This window comes from Andrographis paniculata, unplaced genomic scaffold (genome assembly GCF_009805555.1).
Source record: "Andrographis paniculata isolate CXL003 unplaced genomic scaffold, ASM980555v1 Contig62END, whole genome shotgun sequence".
NCBI classification, from domain to species: Eukaryota; Viridiplantae; Streptophyta; class Magnoliopsida; order Lamiales; family Acanthaceae; genus Andrographis; species Andrographis paniculata.
The window spans coordinates 3,908,476-3,932,205 of record NW_026137598.1 but is presented as its reverse complement, the minus strand read 5'-3'; the positions used below and the strand labels follow the sequence as shown (position 1 = coordinate 3,932,205).

The window sequence follows — 23,730 nt, the reverse complement described above, 5'->3', positions numbered from 1 at the left end:
TAAAATTTTAAATATTATTAAAAATAATTACATAATAATTTGTCTAATAGTGTATTTTTATTAAAATTTATACAGATAAATAACGATTGATTAAAATTGAAAATGGAAAAGAAATAAAATAAAATCATAAAACTCAATTTTAACCCCTATTTTCTTTTCAAAACCAAACTAACCCATTACTTTTATACTTCAAAAGTTTTTGCAGTGCGTAATCATCCGCTGATTCACAGCCGTGAGCCGCCGCCCCGCACCAGCTTCTTCCTCTTTCTTTTCTTCTTCTCCCATTTTCTCCTTTCCTCCTCCTTCCACTTCTTCTTCAAGCTCCTCCCTTCCGCTCCGCCCCACGGTGGCCGTGACTGCTACGGGTAAGATTCATATATATATTTTCATACAATATTCGCAGAACATCGCCGATCGACTCGAGAGATTTCTTTAACTATCGTTTTTACCTTGGTGGAAATAAATACGCGAAACCCTAATACATTAACATCCATCGTGGCGCACCGACTTGAGAGGCAGGTGGTCGCTTAATCAATGTAATGCCTTTTTGGATGGCTTCTTGCTCTGCGAAGGGAATTTACTTGTTTTGTTTGGCTTTGTCGAACCCTAGTTCTGAAGGGGGAATGTAATTTGGGGCATGTATATTTCTGGGTTCTGCTAGGGAATGGCCGAGTTAAACGCTACTTTCGCTAAATTTTGTAACTTAGCCGAGTTTTGATTTGTTGATGAAGTTTTAGGTTTGGCTGTGATGATATATTCTGAATTTGATTCTATGGGGATTTGAACGTACATTTTCTGGATTTACTTGATTCTCTGTAATCTTCCTCTTATTGATTTTTGTTAAGAATTTAAGGTTTCTTTCTGGAGCTGCATGTGGTGAGAGTTAGGGTTTTGGGAACTGGAATGATTGGTGTACTCCGAGTTTGATAGAATTCTTGATGGATTTGTAGCTTAGATCAAAATGTTATTGAACAAGATTTTATTCTTCAATGGGGAGGAGAAATTAGTGTTTCTGTGCACTATGTTTCTGAGTTGATTAGCTTTTTATATTTGGAATGCCTACTGCAATAAGTATTTAGATCTAAGTAGGGTTATTTGCCAGTAGTTTGAAAGTTTAGTTTGTTTGATGAAAATGAATAGTGACATTATTCCTTCCCTCAAAAGATCTCTTAGAATCAGAAATGAAGCATTTCAGTAGTTCTGCTCATCTGTTGGACTGTTGGCTGTCATTCAGAGAGAACTGCTGAGGCTTTCTTTCGATGTGTTTTGTTATTTTTTGATATTTGATTTTTATTTCAGGAACCTGGTTTATTTGCTTGGCTGGGAATTTCTGAGAGTTTGATTGACAATATTTCCAAAAGTAAGTGCATATCTTTGAGTTCCTTTGTTACAATGTTCTGGTGCTTGTTCTTGTCAAACCACTTATATGATTGATTGCTGGGATAGAAGTACACGGAAAATGTTTTGAAAATAAACAATATATGTGCTTAGGAATCTGCTCTGCCTTTTAGATGATGCTAGTGTTATTCGTTCATATATTTTTGTCGGGACTTGTTTTTATGTGAAACTTTTAAACATGTTTATCAACTGCTGCATCTGGAATCTGACTGGGCATTGGCGTGGCACTACCATGCCCAGCGTTTTCCGTTGCTTTGCACTTGTGCTATTTTCTTAAGCTACTTATTGGAAAGGATAAAAGAGAAAAAAAAAAGCAAAATGATCCCTAAATGTTACTTCATGAATCTGTTTGGGGGCTACTGGTTGACACAATCACCAGAATGCTCAACATTTTGCTACACTTAGCACTTAGTTGTTCTTAGTTGTCTATTGTCTTCTCTTCAGCTTATGGTAGAGATGCTAGGTGTTGTAGTGTTATTTTTTATTCTCAAATCCTCTTTTCATCAGTGTTGCAAGAAAGTATTTTCTTCCGAAGTTTTAATCTGCTTATTTTTCTGTGATTAGCTTACCTTTCTAAAGCACTAATTATGAAAATGTCTATACATAATGTGATAAATTAGCTATTTAAGATTACCTTCCTTCCTCCACTTCTCTACCTGCGGTTCATCGCTCCTTCGTGTCCCTTTGGCACTTTTATCTTGGCCATGCTCCTGAGAAAATTCTGCTTCATCTCAAGAACCATGGCATTTCTGCTAGGAATTACCCATACATGTCATAACTTAACAAAATCATGTCAACTTCTTCATGTTGATATAACCCTGACATATGGAATCTGCAGAAATATTTTCTGATTATTATTTTTTCACGTTAACTTGTTTGTTTCTTTCGGAGTTTTGTGGGTTTTTTGTTTGAATTTTGATTCAAATAGCCGTTTGATGTGATATTTTATAGAAAGAAATAGTTTATTTTAATTGAAAATTGTGAGGACGGGATAATGAAGAACCTAGAAGATGCCTACAGAAACTTGCCCAATCACACATTAAAATGCTTTGTTCCCATAATAGTGAACCTCAACTCACATCAGTTCTCACTTCTGTGTAACAATAAAATAGATTGTAGTGTTGCTTGTTAGCTAACAGAAAAATTATTTATGGTATGCAATATGTAGTGATGGGCAAAATAGACTTAGAATGGAATTGAAGAAAAATGTAGCAAAATGAAATTAATTATTATGTTTGGTAAAACAAATTCGTACTTTAAGTATTGATTTGACTGAATCATATATGTCTCAGCATATTTTAATGCAACATATATTATATTATAATTCAGCATATGCTATCTTATAACACATCATATGGTGAGATATCATACATATATATATATATATAAAACAGCTCAAGTGGATCCCACTTTTTGTAAAATTATGTAATCCTGAAATCTCAGAATTTTGAGATTTTTTGTTTTTTTGTTTTAATTACAGTTTATTATTTTTTTAATTATCAAAATAAATGATAAAGGGTGTGAATGTCTGGGACGGAGGTTTCAATGTTAACATTAGTGGAAGAAACTGATATTTTTTTTCTTTTTCTGTATATATATATAGAGAGCACCAAGTGAAGAATATTGACATTTAGTATCAGTTGTTATTTTTGTTTATCTTTTATTTCATTTTCATCTTCTTTAGTTTTATGATTGTTTTGCTATTCTTCTTTATTGATAATATTTTTCTTTTTATATAAATTCATATAAATTAATAAATATGATCGTATCAATTTTATAAAAATCCATAAGCAAGTTGGCCAAACTCTTTATAGAATCTATAATTTTTATATATATATATATATATATTTTATTCACAATTTTCTTTTTTGTTTTACATTTTTTAAGATATAAAAGGAATTCGAATAAAACCTCAATGAATACATTCCGTAGAGCCGCTCTTAACTTTGGGTGGATTTCATGAATTGGGCTTAGTTTATGACTTGGCCCACCTCGGCCCAGGATATATTGCTTCCATTTACATCCGTTGTGATTCTGAAGGTGAAGGTCAGTATTGTCAACATCGTCTGCGAAAAATAGCATAGGCTGGACTTGGTGTTCCGTCAGTGGGTATTCAAGAAATTGAGAGGATTGTGTTGCCAATTTTCAGATTCACAAGGTCAAGGCGAGCGACAGGAAGCGTTAGATTGAGGTATTTTTTTTCTTTTTTTGTTTTACGTTGCTGTCGAGGTGTTCGACATTATGCCCGACTAAGTTCAGTGCTGACAATGACCAAATTCGATTTCCATTTTGAAATTTAAACACTCTTGTACTGATTTCAATGGATTATGATGTTTTAGTCGACTGATATTAAAAAACAGGTAGTCTGTTGGGGTGTGAATTTTGTTTTGTGCTTCAACTTTAATCTGATATTCGTACCGTAGCCCTTTTTGCTGTTTTGATAACCCGAAACAGGAAGAAATTAACAAGGCATATAGTTATAGGACTCAAGGATGGCGCTAAGGTCCATTCTTGGATTTTCTGATGGAGAATTGATGAGGTCAGATGGAAAGCCCTGTTCTCGATTGATGAGGCAAACAGCTGGCATTTGTTCTGTGGGAGGAGCATTGGGTTTTTGGGTTCTCTGCCGTTTGCATTATGGTACGTTTGATTAGGTTTGCTTATTTTCAAAACTTGTGATATGATCTTCTTATGTTTGATGCAACTGTTTTCGGATTCCTTTCTCTACTCTTGAGTTTGTTGGTTTTGAAGTTCAATTTTTCTGCTCCAATCTAAATATTTATCTACAAATGCAGAGTTGAGCTTGTAGATGAGAAAGAAACCATAGTAAACTAGTTTTAAGTGTTTCGACTATAGATTCCTGTGGGGTTTTTCCTTTGGCTCAAATTTATTCATCATTTGTTTCTAAATTCAAATGTTTTTACATATGGGAATTGGAGTTGTGATTTTTGAGGATTCGGATAAGAATGAAGTATATAGGTTACATATGTATGAAATTTCACATTGTCAATGATAAGCATGTAGTCGAATTTTAATGGGGCAATGTAAATTCGAGAAAAGAAATGGGAGCCATATAGGGCTTCAAATGGAAATGAACCAACCCCTCTAAATGATCTACTTGTTTCCTATTTCCTTGATGGTTTCAGAAATCGCAATTGTTTACTTGTGTAGGAATACTTCTTCATGTCTCAGTGTCTATAATGCTCTGAAATTATGAAATGCATTTATATATCAATGTGTTTGTCGTCTTTATTGACTCGAGGGTCAAGTGTTTGAGTTCTTGATGCTGATGCAGGTCCGAGAATTACAACTCCTCGAAGTCTAAGATGGGCTGCCTGTGGAGCTGTCTCGATGAGCACAACCACTGCTTTGCTGGTTCGACTATTTAGTCCCGAATGTGAACCCCAAAATATAGCAGCTTATGACCAAAGAAATAGGGCAAATAGCTGTCTTTGATTGTGTTTTTAGATTTAAAAGTTTTGGAATAATATATAGACATTGAAAGTAATGTTTATTTTACTGTAAAATGATGACACTGAAAACCTTTGAAGTTGCTTTTACAGAGAGTCATGCCATTTTTCAAATAGTTGTTTCATATGATTTAATTTGGAATTGTATCTGAATGCTTTATAGAAAAAGAAATTTTAGTTAATAATGTAAAAATAACTGATAATGTAACTAAAGAGAGCCTATGTTGTGTTTGGTTTGGTTTGGTTTGGTGGGAGGATCTTGGTAGATTTTTTACCATTCATTATTATTATTATTATTATTATTATTATTATTATCATTATTATAATATTTTTTTATTTTCTTTATTATATATATAAAAAATTTATATTAACAATATTTTATCAATATCTATTTATAATATATCACATAATTATTTCAATTAATAATTATTTCAATTAATTTATCTTTTTTCAAAACCAAACACATTCTAATCTTAGTATTTTACATATATGGTTGTTTAATACGCACCGGCAACATATTATATATAAATTAATGTTTATTTTGTAGGATAGGATTATAATAATATTTTATTCTAATAAAATATATAATCATATGATAAAATAATTTAATATTTTATTTTAATTGGCTATTATATAAATTATTTTATTGTGTTTTTTTTGCTGACACGCCATTAATCTTTTGCTGCCATAAAAAAGAAGAAGATAAGGGAAGTGGGCAAAGGTAACGCGGTTTGACGTGTTTGAAAAAAAAGAAACAATTTAAAAAATAAAAAAAAATCTAAAAATTCTAAAATAAGAAAAATTATTAGAAATAAGAACGACGGAATCCTCAAGCAAACAACTTCCAATATATAGAAGGAAGACAATATTTTGGGATCAAAACTTTATGGCTACGCAGAAAAAATACAATAACATAAACAATTTAGAAAAAACCAAAAAAATTTAAAAATTATAAAAAATATATATATAAAAAAGAAAAAATTTTGAAAATGAAATAAGAAGACAAATAATAAATTTCAAATATTATCTCTTTCTTTCTTCTGGCAAGCAACAAATGTTAACATTCAAACCACTGTCTCACTATTTCAAAACTGTCATTCACACTTTGATAATTAAAAAAATAATAAATTGTAATTAAAAAAAACCAAAAATTTCAAAATTATGAGATTTTATGATTATATAATTTTACAAAAAGTGGATCAACCTTTGAGCTGTTTTATATATATATATATATATATTTTAATATTATAATAGATTATCCATTTTTTTTTGCTTGATAGTTTAAATATTTCTTTCATTGTATTAAAATATAAAATTTTATTTTCTACCAAATTTAATTATATTATATATTTTATTGAAAAAAATAGTATTTAAACTATTTAAATACATTTTTTATTTTTTTAATTATATAGTATATTAATTTTTATTTTAGAAACATTAATATCACCACAGGAAAAAAAAGAAAAAAAAAAAAGCAATTCTCATGTTAGAATAAAAAAAATATAATTTTTTTTAGTAATTAACAATGATATTATAAATTACAATATTTATATTTTATATTCATTTGCAATAATGGTATTATATATAATTGTATTTTAGTAAGTATAATTTTGATTTTACACAATGTAGTATAATTTTGATATCGGTCTAGTTACACTTAGTTTACGCCAAATAATTATCCATTTGATTTGGTTGTCGACTGTTTATAGTGATTTCGTTTGCTGCTCTAGTGTTGACTCGCCCGCTATGGAGCATCTAATAGCTATGAATTGATAACTTTATGAACCATGAGGGTTTTTGATTTATATATTTGCCTTTTGCTGGATTCTTGTTGTTTTGTACAACAGGTAGGTGTTGTGGGTGCAAAATACTGGGCCAAGAATCAAGTTTAGAGTGGTGTGCAAGAAGATTTATGATTACGTTGGATATGATCTCAAAGAAATAGCATTCCCGTCTTCTTTGCCTGATCCTTCTCACATCAAACCACTTTCCAAACTCACATTGAAAGATAGTTTTCTTGTTAGTTCTATAATTTCTCAATATTGAACACATTTGCACGCTGATCAAATTCTTGTGGCTGAAGGACAAAGTCTTTGGGGTGTGTTGGTAGGTGTTGAAAAAAGCATCTAGACTTTATGCCGCTAGCTGGGTTAAGGACATCGGTCCGGAGCTCAGGCCACAAGATTGCAAGAAGAAAGAGAGGAGTGATGATGTGCCAGTTGCAGGGAAAGGTGCACTAAAGGAGAAAGAACCATCCACACTTGAGGACCTTGGTAATGAGCATTACATGTTCTTAATATGATATGCAATATGAGATATTAACACAATGTGTTCTGTTTTGAGGACTTTAAGAGAAATTGACTAGGGTAATATAATGTTTGGAAAACATAATAACAAAATGAAAGTTTTGAAGATTTTGTAACTTTTGTGTTTGACTGGTTTTAATATGGAAGTAAAAACATACGAAGTAGGAATAAATTTTAGGTAAAATTGCTTATAACTCTCATGTGGTTTCGAAATTCAGCGTAAAATCTCCCTATAGTTTAAAAATTGCATGGTACCCCCTTATACTCTAAAAAACGTTGCATGAAACCCCACCACCATGAAACTTTTCTCGTGTGATAAAAAGATGATTTCTTATCTATATATTTTGCATGGCAGATGGGGTTTCATGCAATATTTTTTAAAGTATAAGGGACCGTCATGCAACTTTTTAAAGTAAAGTGGGGATTTATGCTAAGTTTCGAAACCACAAAGTAATTTCATGCAACATCTTTTAAAGTATAAGGCGACGTCATGCAATTTTTAAAGTAGAGGGGAGATTTACGCTGAGTTTAGAAACCACAAAGGAGTTATAGACAATTTTGCCTAAATTTTAAGGTAATGTTGCTTTAATGCTGATTAAATAGATGGAAAAAGATAAAATTCGGTTGAATTATGTTGTAGACAAGATAGTCTACCTTTTTCTGACCTATTTGGGCGGAAAAATAATACTCCCTCAGTCCATTTGTATTGTCCTAATTGATATTTACACGTTTTTTTAGGCAATTAGCTTTTTGTTGTGAGTAGCTGACAAACTTGCCATTTATCTTGTGTGTTGAAAAAAAAATAGTAAATAAAGGAATGACAAAAAAATAAATTGTGTATAAAAAAAGAAAGAGGACAATATTGTTGGACATTCTAAATAGAAAAGTAGAACATTAGTTTGTGAACGGAGGGAGCATAATGCTTACATCAGATTTTTCTTGTCCTAAAAGAAAGAGGATGGTAATTGTTGGACATTTCAAATAGGACATTAGTTTGTGGACGGATGGAGTATAATGTTTCCATCATAGTTTCTTGTCCTTAGAGTATTCAACGTCAATCCAGTATTTAAATCACTTTGTTTTCTTTTCCTTCTGTAATCCTCAATCTAAAAACTAATGTAACTCTACGGAGAGTTTTTATATTTTCATGTGGAGTATCCTTGAATCATATTGTTATTAGGCATATGGAGAAGTTTTTTGGGGATGGATTCTTTAGAAATCTTGTACGAATTATTGTGTTCACCAATATACATCTTGTTGAGACTGAAATAATGTTTTATTGTACACTTGAGTTGGTGGGAGGGTACAATTTAATACTTAAATAAGGCTTTTAGAGGATGAACTTTTATAAATTTGATAATCCAACCCGTATCACTATTTTTATTTCTATCCGCATTTTCAATTTTTTATCACATGCAATTCTGATTTCATTATATAGCCGTGGCTGCAAGAGGGGGAATAAAGACATTAAGCAGCATTGCAGCGTATTTACATGACTAAAGCTTCTGCTTATAGAGATGCTCTGAGAAATTTCATTAAAGGATATCAAGAAGGAATACATCAAGTTACGAAGAAGAAGGAAAATCCCAAACCTCAAGATGGAGCCGAGTCTCCTAAAAGATCGCCTTGATATATCTAAGAGATTGATCTAGTGAGTCCTTATTTTGCATATTTAATTGGTTATTAATTATTTACATCACTGTTGATTACTTGTACGAAATTTGGATGCTGGTCTTTGCGCTGCTCAATATATTGTGAACAAATATAGAAAGTGATTGTTGAATCTTATAGCTTTTAAACTCCAAGGTTATAAGAACAAGTTATGAATATAGTCAAGCAAACTTGTTGACCTCTGCGTGGCAAATCTAAAATTAATTATGGATCACATGATCCAATCTCCTGGATATCATTATATTTTATTTTGGATCCGGGTTGGGTCAGGTCGGGTCGGTCCTATTTTGGGCCATGTGAAATGGTGATGGTATTGGCCCATTAAGTCCGTCTTACAAAAAAAAAGGAAGGACACATCTTTCTTTGTCTTGTAAGACAGGCAAGAGTATTAGGCCCAGTTTATATAATCAATTAGGTATTATTTACTTTACACATATATAAATATATATCCTATTAGATATATTTTCTTCTTAAAAAATATTAAATCAAATATTATTTTTTTACTTTTTTTTTTTTTTAAATTTCTATCTAAAGAGAGACATTATTACATTATATAATGTTAATAACAATATGTTAAAGAGACTGCCTATATGTATCTATAATAACAGTGCGAATTTAAAAAAAAAAAAATTCAGAAGTTGATAAAGGTGAAGGAACAATCAAGAGAGAGGGAGCCACACATAAGAATTGATATATCTTATTACTCAATCAAGTAAGGACTGTTTTTTAAACGCTATTTGAGAATATTGGGTTTGAATTTGATTTTTATTTAAATTTTTAGGTAGATTTGAATTTATGTTATTATTTTTTTTTTTTTAGTGTATGTTTGGTTTGAATTTAGAGTTTTGATATGTATTCATTTGATGGATAGTAAATATAATAATATATGTGTATTATATTTAATTTTTAAAAAATTAATAATGGTATTATTTGAATAGGAATTTATGTTATATCTATATATTTTTTTAAATTCTTTTGTATTATAAATTTTTTTATTATTTACAAAATGACCTATATATTGTATATATTTTATTGAAGTATCAAAATAAAATATTTGAGTTGTTAGCAAGGCAAGTCACACTAGGATTACCATCAGATCATCTGTTACTGAACTAAAATATTTGAGTTGTTGCACAATCGTACCGTTGTTAATGTTTTTAAATTTAAAAAAAAAAAACAAAAACAAAAACAAAACAAAAGTGCAACAAAAGTCACATGCATAGTGTTTACACACATCGGTGAAACCACAACTCGAATAAATAAGGGCTAATTTATTTTTTTTTTCGAAAATTTGATAATGAATGAGAGAGGGACAATTACTTTACGGAATGAATTTAAGTGCTGATGCTTATACCTTAAAAATAATTATATATAATTATATTAATTATATTGAGATGAGATAGAGTGACAAATTCTTTTAATTCAATGTCATGTTTATACTTTAAATAATTTTTACATATAATCAAGTATCTTTGCTAAAATTATTGAATCCATTAATTGATATACAATTTCTGCAAATATATAATACATTGAACTTCTAATTCACATTGTTAATTATAAAGATTATAAAAGTTGAATGAGATCTTTAAATTGATATTTTTGTTGATTTAATTTTTCTCTTCATATAAAACATTATTCTATCAAAATGATAATATATAAATATTGCAGTGAGTAAATAATTTATTAGAGCAAGATGAACAAGGTCATTTTTCTCGAAAAATGGAGAAAATGATTTTTTGTCAATTTAGTTCTCGAAGTTTTGAGTTTTATATATTTGACTATTTTAATTTAATTATTTATTATTAATATTATTTCATATTCGGTGGGTTCAATTTGGAGAGTATGTTCAAACTCTTTTTTTTTTCTATTTTATTTTTTATTTTGTATTTATTATTATTATTATAACAACAACTATGGTTATTCTTCTGTTTTGATTCTCTTTCAATTTGATGGTTCATAAGATGTATTTGGTGTGATTTTTTTAATACATAATATATTATATTATATAATAAATAAACAATATAAATATTACAAAATATAAATATTATATTAGATAATATTACACATAAATATTACAATATAAAAGTAAAATAAAATACAAACAAATCTTAAAAGCAACAATAACTAAATAAGTGAAATATAAATAAAGATACATAATATGACAGAAGATCGGATCCACCTTCATCTAAATTGATCCTCCACCTAAATTATTAAACTCATAGCTAAAGAGATCCGTGCACGAGAAAAACGTAGTTGTTGTTCCGTACTTCTTTGTTTTTATGTATTGCGCTGTTATTTTCTTCAATTTCTCTTTTCAGTTTCACTTTTTTTACTCCAATGGGTCTTCGACTCGAAGATCCACACATATCCTCATTTAAATTGATAGAAAAAATTGAAAACCCTTGCGATATTGGAGAACTAGATTCAAAAAAGGAATAGGATTGCCAGGATTGGAAGATACGTAGCCGGCTCTTTGTGATCAGATTTTTGCCTCACACTTGAAACATTATCGTAAAATTTTTAAAAATTCTTCAGTGAGTTCCAGACATGGTCGAACTTGAAACCTTTTTAAAACGTTCGATTTTCCATGAATAACAACTTCGTTCGATTCAACAACAGATAACGTTGGATTTCACTATATATATTAAAACATATAAATTGCTATCATAACATATAATTTATATATACTTACAATATCTTGCTCCAATGTTCCACTTGGGGTTCATATTTTCAATTTGCCGGACATATGCTATTAATTTCCGAACGACTTTCTCTATGTTATGCCATTGATATTGTAATAAATTTACATTACGAATCTTTGAATCAGGCTCAATTTGATCATTCATATGTTGCTTCAACTCTTTCTCATAATTGTTTCATAGATTGATACACATCTACAACAGGATTTTGACAAATACTCATATAAGTCCCACAAAAATTAATATTTTTATGGGCAATGTACCGAAAAGCCTGAGAACTCATTTTGTTTGAACAGAAAATTTTGAAAAATGTAGTATTTTAATTTTTTTTTTTTTAGAGAGAATATTAAAGTAAAGATGTTGTTGGATGGAATTATTTAGAAGCTTAGTATATATAGACAAAACATTGTGTGGTATCAATGTTGGAATCTTCAAATATGTCTATTAAGTTAGTATTCAATGTGAATATTTATTTATGCTCATTCAATTTATTTTATTTTATTTAAAATTGTGTCTTTTTTTGTCCATTAAATTAATATCCAATATAGATATTTAATCGTGTCTATTCATTTTTATTTGATTTAAAATTATGTCATTTTTTTTCATTAAATTGGTATCCAATGTGAACATTTATGTCTATTCAAATTATTTTATTTTATTTAAAATTATGTCATTTTTTTGTCTATTAAATTGGTATCCATAAATATTTAACTGTGTCTATTCTTTTTTATTTGATTCAAAATTATGGCAAATTTTTGTCCATTAAATTGGTATCCAATGTAGATATTTATTTGCGTCCATTCTTTTTTATTTCATTTAAAATTATGTATTTTTTGTCAATTAAAACGATAATGTGAATAATTAATTAAGTCCATTTATTTAATTTAATGTAAAATTGTGCCATTTTTTTGGTCCATTTAAATGGTATCCAAGGTGAATAATTAAATTAAGTCAATTCATTTTATTTAATTCAACTTAATTAAAATATCTCTTTAAATCATTCTATAAATATATGTGTAGAATGAAATTATCATTCATCTCAATCCAAGATGAATTACAATAATATAGGCTCTTCACTTTATAATTCTTCATCATCTTCTTCCGGTGATGAATTTGAAGTAGAGCAAAAAATATTACTTTCAATATTTTAAAATAACAACAAAAGATTAAAAGATAATCTTTACAAGCTCAAGTATTCTTCCTTAAGTGGCTCTCCTACCGTTCATATAGTGATAAATTGTGATCATAAAGCTGCAGATTTCAATTTATTCAAAGATTATTTCAGTGATAATCTACAATACGACGATGAAATGTTTTTTTGTCGGTATCGAATATCATGACCCCTCTTTCACTGTATTCTTAAGAGTGTTAAATCTCATGATAGATACTTCCAGTAATGGCGTGATAGGGTAGGAAAACTTGGATTATCCCCTCTCCAAAAAGGAAACGTTGTTTTTTGAATGTTGGCATGTGGTGTACCGGAAGATGCAACATACGAACATGTAAAAATCGGTGAGTCAACTGCAATCGAAAGTCTTAAGTGATTTTGCCATTCGATTGTTGAAATTTTTGCAGAAACGTAACTAAGATCACCCAATACGAATGATGTGGTGAGGCTTCTGCATATTGGCGAAAGCTGTAAATTTCCCGAAATATTGGATAATTTAGATTATATCCATTGGAAGTGGAAAAAATTGTCTTACAGCATTTGCCTGACAGTAAACAGGACATTCAGGCAAACCGACAATCATCGTATAAGTTGTGGCTAATTACGATATTTGGATATGACATGCTTATTTTCGTTTGTCGGGGGCATACAATGACAGTAATGTCCTTGAGTCAGCAAATTTATTTTCCAATCTTGCACAATGACATTAATCGTCTCAATCTATTTACTTATTGCTTTGAATTAATTCGAAGCTCAAGCCCCTCAAATCGGAGTCCAATGCGGCTAAATCTAATTTGTTGACGTCCGTTTAAGTTGTTTCTTGTGAGATAGTTCCAGATTTAGACCCGAACCCAGAGCCGATTGATGGAGGGTGTTCGACAACTATCCATGGTTTCCATTCTCTTTTCAAGTGAAATATTCAAGAAACCATGGTAAAATTGAAATGGCTCGTCCAAGCTGCTCTCGTAGCAGTGATGTTATGTTAGATTTCATTCGAATTTACTGTCCACTAACGTTGACTCACCCTAAATCGTTTATGTTGGTATCGAAGTTGTTCGAAGACTGAAAAATAAGGTGAATATCAAATTCATCCGTATTTATAACCCCCGATGAATACCATACATATGCAGTTTCGCATTATCTTATTGTATGAAAATAATTTCAATACTAATTTGTTACAAACTATTTTAATTTATATATTAATAAAATTTTAAATATTATTAAAAATAATTACATAATAATTTGTCTAATAGTGTATTTTTATTAAAATTTATACAGATAAGTAACGTTGATTAAAATTGAAAATGGAAAAGAAATAAAATAAAATCATAAAACTCAATTGTAACCCCTATTTTCTTTTCAAAACCTAACTAACCCATTAATTTTATACTTCAAAAGTTTTTGCCGTGCGTAATCATCCGCTGATTCACAGCCGTGAGCCGCCTCCCCGCACCAGCTTCTTCCTCTTTCTTTTCTTCTTCTCCCATTTTCTCCTTTCCTCCTCCTTCCACTTCTTCTTCAAGCTCCTCCCTTCCGCTCCGCCCCACGGTGGCCGTGACTGCTACGGGTAAGATTCATATATATATTTTCATATAATATTCGCAGAACATCGCCGATCGACTCGAGAGATTTCTTTAATTATCGTTTTTACCTTGGTGGAAATAAATACGCGGAACCCTAATACATTAACATCCATCGTGGCGCACCGACTTGAGAGGCAGGTGGTCGCTTAATCAATGTAATGCCTTTTTGGATGGCTTCTTGCTCTGCGAAGGGAATTTACTTGTTTTGTTTGGCTTTGTCGAACCCTAGTTCTGAAGGGGGAATGTAATTTGGGGCATGTATATTTCTGGGTTCTGCTAGGGAATGGCCGAGTTAAACGCTACTTTCGCTAAATTTTGTAACTTAGCCGAGTTTTGATTTGTTGATGAAGTTTTAGGTTTGGCTGTGATGATATATTCTGAATTTGATTCTATGGGGATTTGAACGTACATTTTCTGGATTTACCCGATTCTCTGTAATCTTCCTCTTATTGATTTTGGTTAAGAATTGAAGATTTCTTTCTGGAGCTGCATGTGGTGAGAGTTAGGGTTTTGGGAACTGGAATGATTGATGTACTCCCAGTTTGATAGAATTCTTGATGGATTTGTAGCTTAGATCAAGATCTTATTTAACAAGATTTTATACTGGAATTTGGCTTTGAACTTCTTCAATGGGGAGGAGAAATTAGTGTTTGTGTGCACTATGTTTCTGAGTTGATTGGCTTTTAATTTTTGGAATGCCTACTGCAATAAGCATTTAGATCTGAGTAGGGTTATTTGCCAGTAGTTTGAAAGTTTAGTTTGTTTGATGAAAATGAATAGTGACATTAGCAGCATATTATTGAAAGGCATTATGATTCTTGCTCTCAAAAGATTTCTTAGGATCAGAAATGGAAGCATTTCAGTAGTTTTGGTCATGTGTTAAACTGTTGGTTGTCATTCAGAAAGAACTGCTGAGGCTTTCTTTCGATGTATTTTGTTATTTTTTTGACATTCGATTTTTATTGCAGGAACCTGGTTTATTTGCTTGGGTGGGAATTTCCGAGAATTTGATTGAGAACATTGCCAAAAGTAAGTGCATATCTCGTAAGTTCTGGTGCTTGTTCTTGTCAAACCTCTTAAGTGAGATCACTAGGATAGAAGTACACGGAAAAGGTTCTGAAAATAAACAATACATGTGCTTAGGAATCTGCTCTGCCTGTTTAGATGATGCTAGTGTTTTTCATTCATATATTTTTGTCGGAACTTGTTTTTATGATTTTCTTGTTTCTAGTTCTTAGTTTTCGATTATCTTCTCTTCAGCTTATGGTAGGTGTTGTAGTGTTCTTTTTTTATTCTCAAAAGCCTCTTTTGTCGGTGTTGCAAGAAAGTATTTTCTTCCGAAGTTTTAATCTGGTAATTTTCTGTGATTGGCTTACCTTTCTAAAGCACTAATTATGAAATTATCTATACATCATGTGATTTCTCCAAGAATAAAATTAGCTTTTTAAGATTACCTTCTTCCTCCACTTCTCTACCTGCTGTTCATCACTCCTTCATGTCCCTTTGGCACTTTTATCTTGGTCTGCTTCATCTCAAGAACCATGGCATTTCTGCTAGGAATTACCCATACATGTCATAACTTAACAAAATCATGTCAACTTCTTCATGTTGATATTTAGTAACCCTGACATACAGAATCTGCAGAAATATTTTCTGATTATTATTTTGTCCCGTTAACTTTTCTGTTTCTTTTGGAGTTTTGTGGGTTTTTTGTTTGAATTTTGATTTAAATAGCGGTTTGATGTGATATTTTATAGAAAGAAATAGTGTATTTTAATTGAAAATTGTGAGGACGGGATAATGAAGATGCCTACAGAAACATGCCAATCACACATTAAAATGCTTTGTTCCCATAATAGTGAACCTCAACTCACATCAGTTCTCACTTCTGTGTAACAATAAAATAGATTGTAGTGTTGCTTGTTAGCTAACAGAAAAATTATTTATGGTATGTATATCTAGTGATAGGCAAAATAGAGTTAGAATGGAATTGAAGAGAAATGCTAGCAAAATGAAATTAATTATTATGTTTGGTAAAACAAATTCATACCGTAAGTGTATGCCACAGGTTAACCGGCATATATTTATATATGTCTCGGCATATTTTAATGCAATATATATTATATTATAATTCTAACATATACTATCTTATAACACATTATATGCTGAGATACATATAAATATATGTCGGTTAGCACCATGCTGACTTGATCGGATCAGCACAGATCAGATCTCCAGCCTACTAATAAATACTCCCTCCGTGCCTGAACTATAGTCTTAATTGGGTTGGACACGAATATTGATATTATATATCTAGTTGGTAAAAAATATAGATAAAATAATTTTTTGTTCTTGTAAGTGTATTAGTGTAAAAAATAGTGGTAATTGTATAATAAAAATGAAAAAGCAAGGGTAGTTTTACGATGATATGATTATTTATAGAAATTGTTTTGAGACGGACAAAAATGGTAAACAAGACTATTGTATTGGGAGGGAGTATTAGATTAAGCTATTCAGAAGAAACTATACATTGACAATGATTTCCTCTCCTTCTCATCCTCTGTTCTTCATCAAACCACCAAAACTCGAAGCCTCGTGTCACCAAGTATACATAACTAACATCACAAATCACCCCAATTAACAACCAACAAAATTCACAAAGAAATAGTACCTTCCTATTTGGAAAGATGCCCACAAGTAAATCCATCTTTCACTAACTTCTTAACAGCATCTCTAAATCTAAAGTAGTCCTCAACCACATTATACACTTGATGAGAAATCCTGGCGTACCCGGTTATCCTCCGGCGCCAGTCGAGCTGCCCCTCCAATGGCGCCAGGAAGTAAATTGGCACCTCAACTTTATAACACTCCCTCAAATGCTTCCTCAACAACAATGCATCCGAATCACTCCCAATGCCCAAACGAGGTGGCATCCCCACCATAGCTAGACTCCCACACATCTCTGGGGGCGCCCCCAATTCAGTCCCCCATGCTTCTGCTAACATCTGTGCCATCTCCACAACTGTTTCATGGTTTCTCTTCATGATCCCCTTGATCCCCCCCTCGAACCTATCCACAAATTCCATCACCTCCGGCAGGACAAGCTGCGCGCTGTAATCCCTAGTCCCGACCCACGAGCTCTCCATTGCCAGGCCATTTCCGTACTCTAGGGACACCACTGGATGGTGTAAGTTGGATAGTTTATTCGACTTTTTACAGTAGAGGAAGGAAGCTGAGGGCGGGCAGAAGAGCCATTTGTGTAGATTGCTGGTGTAGAAATCTGCGCCGATGTCGTTGACATCGATTTCGATGTTTCCAATTGCGTGGGCGCCGTCGATGAAAACTTTGTCGACGCCTTCGTCCCTGCACATTCTCACCAGTTCCTTGACAGGGATGACGACACAGGGCATTGAGGTGATATGGTCGATGACTGCCAGTCTGATTTTCCGGCCGTTTGATTTCCCTAAATGGAGGGCTTTTTGGAATTCATGGATGATCTCGGAGTTGGATTTAACGGGGAAAGGAAGATGGACCTCGATCACGTGCCCGCCGGCGCGTGAGATGTACGCCTGTACGGACTTCTTAACGGCGCCGTATGCGTAGTGCAGGATGAGCGCGGCGTCGCCGGAATGGAGATCGGAGGAGAAGAAGGTGCGGGTGATGTGCTGGAGGACGACGGCGGCGGCGGTGGTGGCGTTGTCGACGATCGAGACTTCATCGACGTGGTCGGCGTTGATTAAGGTTTGGATTAGGCGGCGCGTGCGGAGGATGGATGGCTTGAGGTCGTTGGTGTAGTAGGAATCCGGCTGCCGGAGGAAGAGGAGCTTGTGGCGGTCCTGGGCGGCGATTACGGTGGCCGGGCAGCAACCGAAGCTTCCGTTGTTTATGCGGGCAATGGAGGGGTCATGGTGGGAGAATTCCTCCCGGAGTTCCGCCGCGGTGATGGGGGTAGGGTTTGAGGCGGCGGTGGGGTCTGAAGCGGCCATTTTTGAGGGTTTTGAGCAGAATTAATCATTGAGAAGGGAATTGTAACAATATAATAAACTTGGCAGTGGATACTGACACGGCTGCGAATTAAACTATGCAAAGAAGACGAGTTGAAGAAGCATAAAATACTGACGAAAATGGCTGCCGGACAGCGCGGCGGAGGAGGAGATGGTACTCAGTCAGATCAGTTTTGACCCTTTTTTGGTGGTCACGTGCACGTCGCATGACTTCCTGTTTCAGTAAATGAGCCGGGCCAATGTGGCTAGAATAGATAAGACTGCGGGCCGAGCTAGCTCTCCAATTTTCGTAACCCTAACCCAAATCAGACTTCATTTTACGCTATCTCAATGTCACAATAAAATATGCTCATTCGGTTACAAAAAATAGTTTTAAAATGTATTTTTTGTTATTAGTTTATGATTTTTTACTAGTAGAAAAACAATAATATATTTTTTAAAAATGATAAATAAGAAAATAAACATATTTTTAGGTGATAGGGAGAATTAGAAGCAGCAATTACGAGCCGGTTGGTATGGCCTTTCAAATTTTACCCAATATGGCCCGGTTTGGTTTGAATTATAAGATGATTTTGATGTAGTTATTATTTTATTTTATATATAATGATACATTAATAGTTCACAAAAAAAAATAATAAAACAAAGTTATTTTGATAGTAGTGTGATTATTTTATATTGATATTTTTGAAAGAGATATAAAAAATAGTAAAAAGAAAATATGATTTCAGTTATTTTGATAAATAATGAATATTTATATATTTGTATTATTTTAATTAGTAACTAATTTATTATTTTTATTTTATTTTTTTGATATAAAATTCATATAAAAAAATTTATATATAAATAAAATAATAGTATTTAACATATATGAAATAAATGATTAATTTTTAAAGATAAATAAAAAAAATAAATCAAAAATTTTGTTCTAAAACAGCAGATGAATTTTTGGAAAAATTAATTTACCAGATATAGCTGTTTGTCTGATCTCTTAAATAAGCTCTTCCCCAAACATCGTCTAAAGCTCAAAACAAAAACCTACAAACAAACCCATCATAAGAATTTTACATTAAAATTGAAGTTTTAAACTTCTCTCGGAGACGAAGTCCGCCGCCGGCAGCTAGAACATCCGGTGCGTTTGTTTCTTTTGCTTATTCTTTTTTCCTCCTCTCCTCTTGATTCTTTCTCTGATTTTATTTATTTCTCTGTTTGGTACTTCCACCGTAACCGTATACGAAGGAAATCGAGTTTATTTTAACATTTTTGTTATCTTTTTTTTTATTTTTAATTTCAGTTTCTTCCGCCGGTGGTCGCTGCCGCTGTCATTTCATTGTCCTTTGGCCGAAGGGACTGGAGGGTGTTTTTTTGAATAATAAACGCATAGTAAAATCAGGGGAAAATAGCTCAAGTAAACACAGCCATCGGCTGTCGCGTCTTTCTCGCTGCTACAGTGCTACTGCAGTTTTGTCGTGCAAATGTGTGAGAAAATTGTATATTCAATCATTCTCTGAGAATTTTTCAAGCATTTACACAAGTTACACACGTGTTTATTGATTTGTTATATCAATTCCATTTCGGAGATGATTTGGAAGACAGCGCTGAGAGCTGTGTTTCAGCATTTTTTTTTCTTTGGTAAATTGTTTGATATCGGTCTAGTTACACCTATTTTACGCCAAATAATTATCCATTTGATTTGGTTGTCGACTGTTTATAGTGATTTCGTTTGCTGCTCTAGTGTTGACTCGCCGCTATGGAGCATCTAATAGCTATGACTTGATAACTTTATGAACCATGAGGGTTTATGTTATATATTTGCCTTTTGCTGCCTTCTTGTTGTTTTGTACAACAGGTAGGTGTTGTGGGCGCAAAATACTGGGCCAAGAATGAAGTTTAGAGTGGCGTGCAAGAAGATTTATGATTACGTTCGATATGATCTCAAAGAAATAGCATTCCCGTCTTCTTTGCCTGATCCTCCTCACATCAAACCACTTCCCAAACTCACATTGAAAGATAGCTTTCTTGTTAGTTCTATGATTTCTCAATATTGAACACATTTGCACGCTGATCAAATTCTTGTGGCTGAAGGATAAAGTCTATGGGGTGTGTTGGTAGGTGTTGAAGAAAGCATCTAGACTTTATGCCGCTAGTTGGGTTAGGGACATCGGTCCGGAGCTCAGGCCACAAGATTACAAGAAGAAAGAGGGGAGTGATGATGTGCCAATTGCAGGGAAAGGTGCACCAAAGGATAAAGAACCATCCACACTTGAGGACCTTGGTAAGGAGCATTGCATGTTTTTAATATGATATGCAATATGAGATATTAACACAATGTGTTTTGTTTGAGGACTTTAGGAGAAATTGACTAGGGTAATATAATGTTTGGAAAACATAATAACAAAATGAAACTTTTGTAGATTTTGTAACTTTTGTGCTTGACTGGTTTTAATATGTTAGTAAAAACATACGAAATAGGAATAAATTTTGAAGGTAGTGTTGCTTTAATGCTGATTAAGTTGATGGAAAAGATAAAATTCGGTTGAATTATGTTGTAGACAAGATAGTCTACCTTTTTCTGACCTATTTGGACAGAAAAATAATACTCCCTCAGTCCATTTGTACTGTCCTAATTGATATTTATATACTTTAGGCAATTAGCTTACGAATTTGCCCTTTATCTTGTATAGAAAAAGAAAGAGTATATAAAGGATGACAAAAAAAAAAAAATTGTGTATGAAAAAATAAAGAGGAAATAATTGTTGGACAGAGGGAGCATAATGTTCACATCAGATTTTCTTGTCCTATAGGAAGAGGACAATAATTGATGGTCACTCCAAATAGGAACGCATGACATTAATTTGTCGACGGAGGGAGTATAATGTTTCCATCAGATTTTCTTGTCCTTGGAGTATTCAACGTCAATCCAATATTTGAATCACTTTTGTTTTCATTTCCTTCTGTAATCCTCAATCTAAAAATTAGTGCAACTCCAAGGAGTGTTTTTATATTTTCATGTAGAGTATCCTTGAATCATATTGTATTAGGCATATGGAGAAGTTTTTTGGGTATGGATTGTTCAGAAATCTTGTACGAATTATTGTGTTCACCAATATACATCTTGCTGAGACTGAAATTATGTTTTAATGTCCACTTGAGTTGGTGGGAGGGAACAATTTAATACTTAAATAACGCTTTTAGAGGATGAACTTTTATAAATTTGATAAACCATCCTGTATGACTATTTTTATCTATCCGCATTTTCAAGTTTTCATCACACGCAATTCTGATTTCATTATATAGCTGTGGCTGCACGAGGGGGAATGGAGACTTTAAGGCCAGCGCTGCAGCGTATATACATGACAAGAGCTTCTGCTTATAGAGATGCTCTGAGAAATTTCATTGAAGGATATCAAGAAGGTATACAAGAAGTTATGGAGAAGAAGGAAAATCTCAAACCTCAAGATGGAGCTGAATCTCCTAAAAGATCGCCTTGAATTATCTAAGAAATTGATCTAGTGAGTCCTTATTTTGCATATTTAATTGGTGATTAATTATTTGCATCACTGTTGATTTCTTGGACTGAAATTGGATGCTGGTCTTTGTGCTGTTCAATATCCAGTGAACAAATATAAAAAGCGATTGTTGAATCTTAGCATTTGAAATCCAAGGTTATAAGAACAAGTTATGATATAGTCAAGCAAATTGTTTTTAATTCCTCATAAAATATGAATTAATGGATGCACTAAGAATGATGAAATAAATGAAGCTTAGAATTTACTTTGTTGTTCTTTAAGTGTTTTAGCTAAGTAACACAAACATATGATAAAAAAGGCTCATTGTAGAGTCATTTTCAAGCTTTCGTTGGAGTTCATCTTTTCAGGAACCCTTCTATACCACAGGACTTTCTTCAGGCATTCTTGTTGCTGAGTTTAGGCTGATAAGATATGATGATTTCTGCGTTTTCTCAAAGGTTTTTAGACATTTGCATGTTATAATTATAAATGGACGTCTATATCCAATTTGGAACTCGACGGAATTAAGTTAATGTTAAATACAGAAATGAGATTAATAAAAATTTCATTTCATTACATTTCTACCTTAAAATGAAAACTGCAATTATGGAAATTTTGTTTTTTTGTACGGCATTTCACTCAATTTCTTTGCGAATACGAGTAGAAGAGATTCAGTGGCAGCTTAACTCCTTCTTTGGCTGATTGGTTGAGTAAATTAGATAGAATAACCAATGTTAGCCACTACAGGATTACATGTCTTTAGCATTTTACAATATTTTGATTCTTCCCTTGAGAAGGAAAAGTCTGTTTCCTTCCCAAGGTGTTATTGGTTTTTATCTTTTTGTAGAGACATAGAAGTGGTCGAAAGATGCAGAAACAGGACTTTTAGGCTGTGGAAAATTGTTGTTATTGTTTTTGTCGTATTTTGTTATTTCATTTCTGTAATATGTTAATGATACCTCATCGCCACTCCTCTGCAGTCATCATTATTAATTTTCACAATGACTCTGTTCAGTTTCTTTAGTCAGAAAAAAATATTACTTTAGAAACATCCCGCAAGGAGGATGAAAGCTCGCCTGGTCTTGAATTCAATCTCTTCTTCTAAGGTTCAAATCAAGTGGTGAATTAAATCAGGACTGCAAAACAATTCTGGTATATCTTCCATTACAGTCTTTAGCACACTTTTACAGTTTTGAATCGATGTTTTGATCATCTACTAATTTATGAATTGAAATTGAACCACAGGATTGCTGGTAGTTCAGAATATCGATGAATTACATCAGGATGGTGAAACAATTTCTGGTATATCTCATGATACAAATTTTAATTGGTGTTTCGATTATCTTTTACTCCACAAACTGAGAATAAAGCACAAGAATGCCGATTGTTCAGGATAGTATTCACGAATTAAATCAAGACAACAAAATGATTCTCGATATATATCTCACATTATAGGTGCTGTCATGGTTTTGAATTGTTCAGTTACAGTGTTTTTATTATTTGCTGAAGCTTGTATTTCGATGCAGTAGTTGTTTAAAACTTTAATAGTCTGTTTCTATACAATGTTTTGATTATGTGCTGATCTGATCGTTCGGAATATCAGCTAATTAAATTATCATAGCTAAATTATTCCTAGTAGGTCTCGCGTTAAAGCCATTGTTGCAATTCCATATCTCGTACGAGGAAGAGTTTGTGTTTATCCACAAAAGGTTATTGATGATCAAAACTTAGCCATGTTTGTTCGGATTTGTTTTAGATTTGGAATAACTCTTTACGGGGCGTTTGGTACAGAGAATAAAATTGCAGATAAACAAGAATAGAGAAATGGAATTGAATAGATAATTCAGTTGAGAAGTATAAAAAAAAAAATACAACTATACGAATGATCAAATAAGAATAAATGATTAACTGGATGAAAAAAGAGT

General features: G+C 32.5%; 3 protein-coding genes and 1 pseudogene across 25 annotated transcripts; 3 read left to right on the top strand and 1 right to left on the bottom strand.

Moving 5' to 3' along the window:
• The first annotated feature begins 217 nt into the window (after positions 1-217).
• LOC127260901 (uncharacterized) lies at positions 218-4,982 on the top strand. Of its 13 annotated transcripts, none has more exons than XM_051288943.1 (6): positions 218-365; positions 1,300-1,360; positions 3,400-3,444; positions 3,548-3,589; positions 3,882-4,038; positions 4,694-4,982. In XM_051288943.1, the coding sequence occupies exons 5-6, from the start codon at positions 3,891-3,893 to the stop codon at positions 4,852-4,854; spliced, it is 309 nt and encodes a 102-aa protein (XP_051144900.1). In that variant the 5' UTR covers positions 218-365; positions 1,300-1,360; positions 3,400-3,444; positions 3,548-3,589; positions 3,882-3,890; the 3' UTR covers positions 4,855-4,982. The 13 variants fall into 13 exon arrangements, with proteins under 13 accessions (XP_051144900.1, XP_051144897.1, XP_051144898.1 ...); XM_051288940.1 differs by having other exon boundaries at positions 3,373-3,444; positions 3,876-4,038; XM_051288941.1 differs by having other exon boundaries at positions 3,286-3,444.
• Positions 242-23,385, top strand: LOC127260900 (uncharacterized). Of its 11 annotated transcripts, none has more exons than XM_051288922.1 (7): positions 242-365; positions 15,264-15,324; positions 19,591-19,775; positions 20,146-20,317; positions 20,409-20,571; positions 21,594-22,957; positions 23,051-23,385. In XM_051288922.1, the coding sequence occupies exons 4-6, from the start codon at positions 20,180-20,182 to the stop codon at positions 21,785-21,787; spliced, it is 495 nt and encodes a 164-aa protein (XP_051144879.1). In that variant the 5' UTR covers positions 242-365; positions 15,264-15,324; positions 19,591-19,775; positions 20,146-20,179; the 3' UTR covers positions 21,788-22,957; positions 23,051-23,385. The 11 variants fall into 11 exon arrangements, with proteins under 11 accessions (XP_051144879.1, XP_051144881.1, XP_051144878.1 ...); XM_051288921.1 differs by lacking the exon at positions 242-365 and adding an exon at positions 14,114-14,279; XM_051288925.1 differs by lacking the exon at positions 242-365 and adding an exon at positions 14,311-14,450.
• LOC127260422 (uncharacterized) lies at positions 6,656-8,804 on the top strand (annotated as a pseudogene).
• LOC127260897 (probable L-cysteine desulfhydrase, chloroplastic) lies at positions 16,660-18,491 on the bottom strand. The gene has a single exon (XM_051288914.1). It carries the CDS (start codon positions 18,279-18,281, stop codon positions 16,971-16,973), a length of 1,311 nt encoding a protein of 436 aa, XP_051144871.1. The 5' UTR covers positions 18,282-18,491; the 3' UTR covers positions 16,660-16,970.
• Positions 23,386-23,730: the final 345 nt, after the last annotated feature.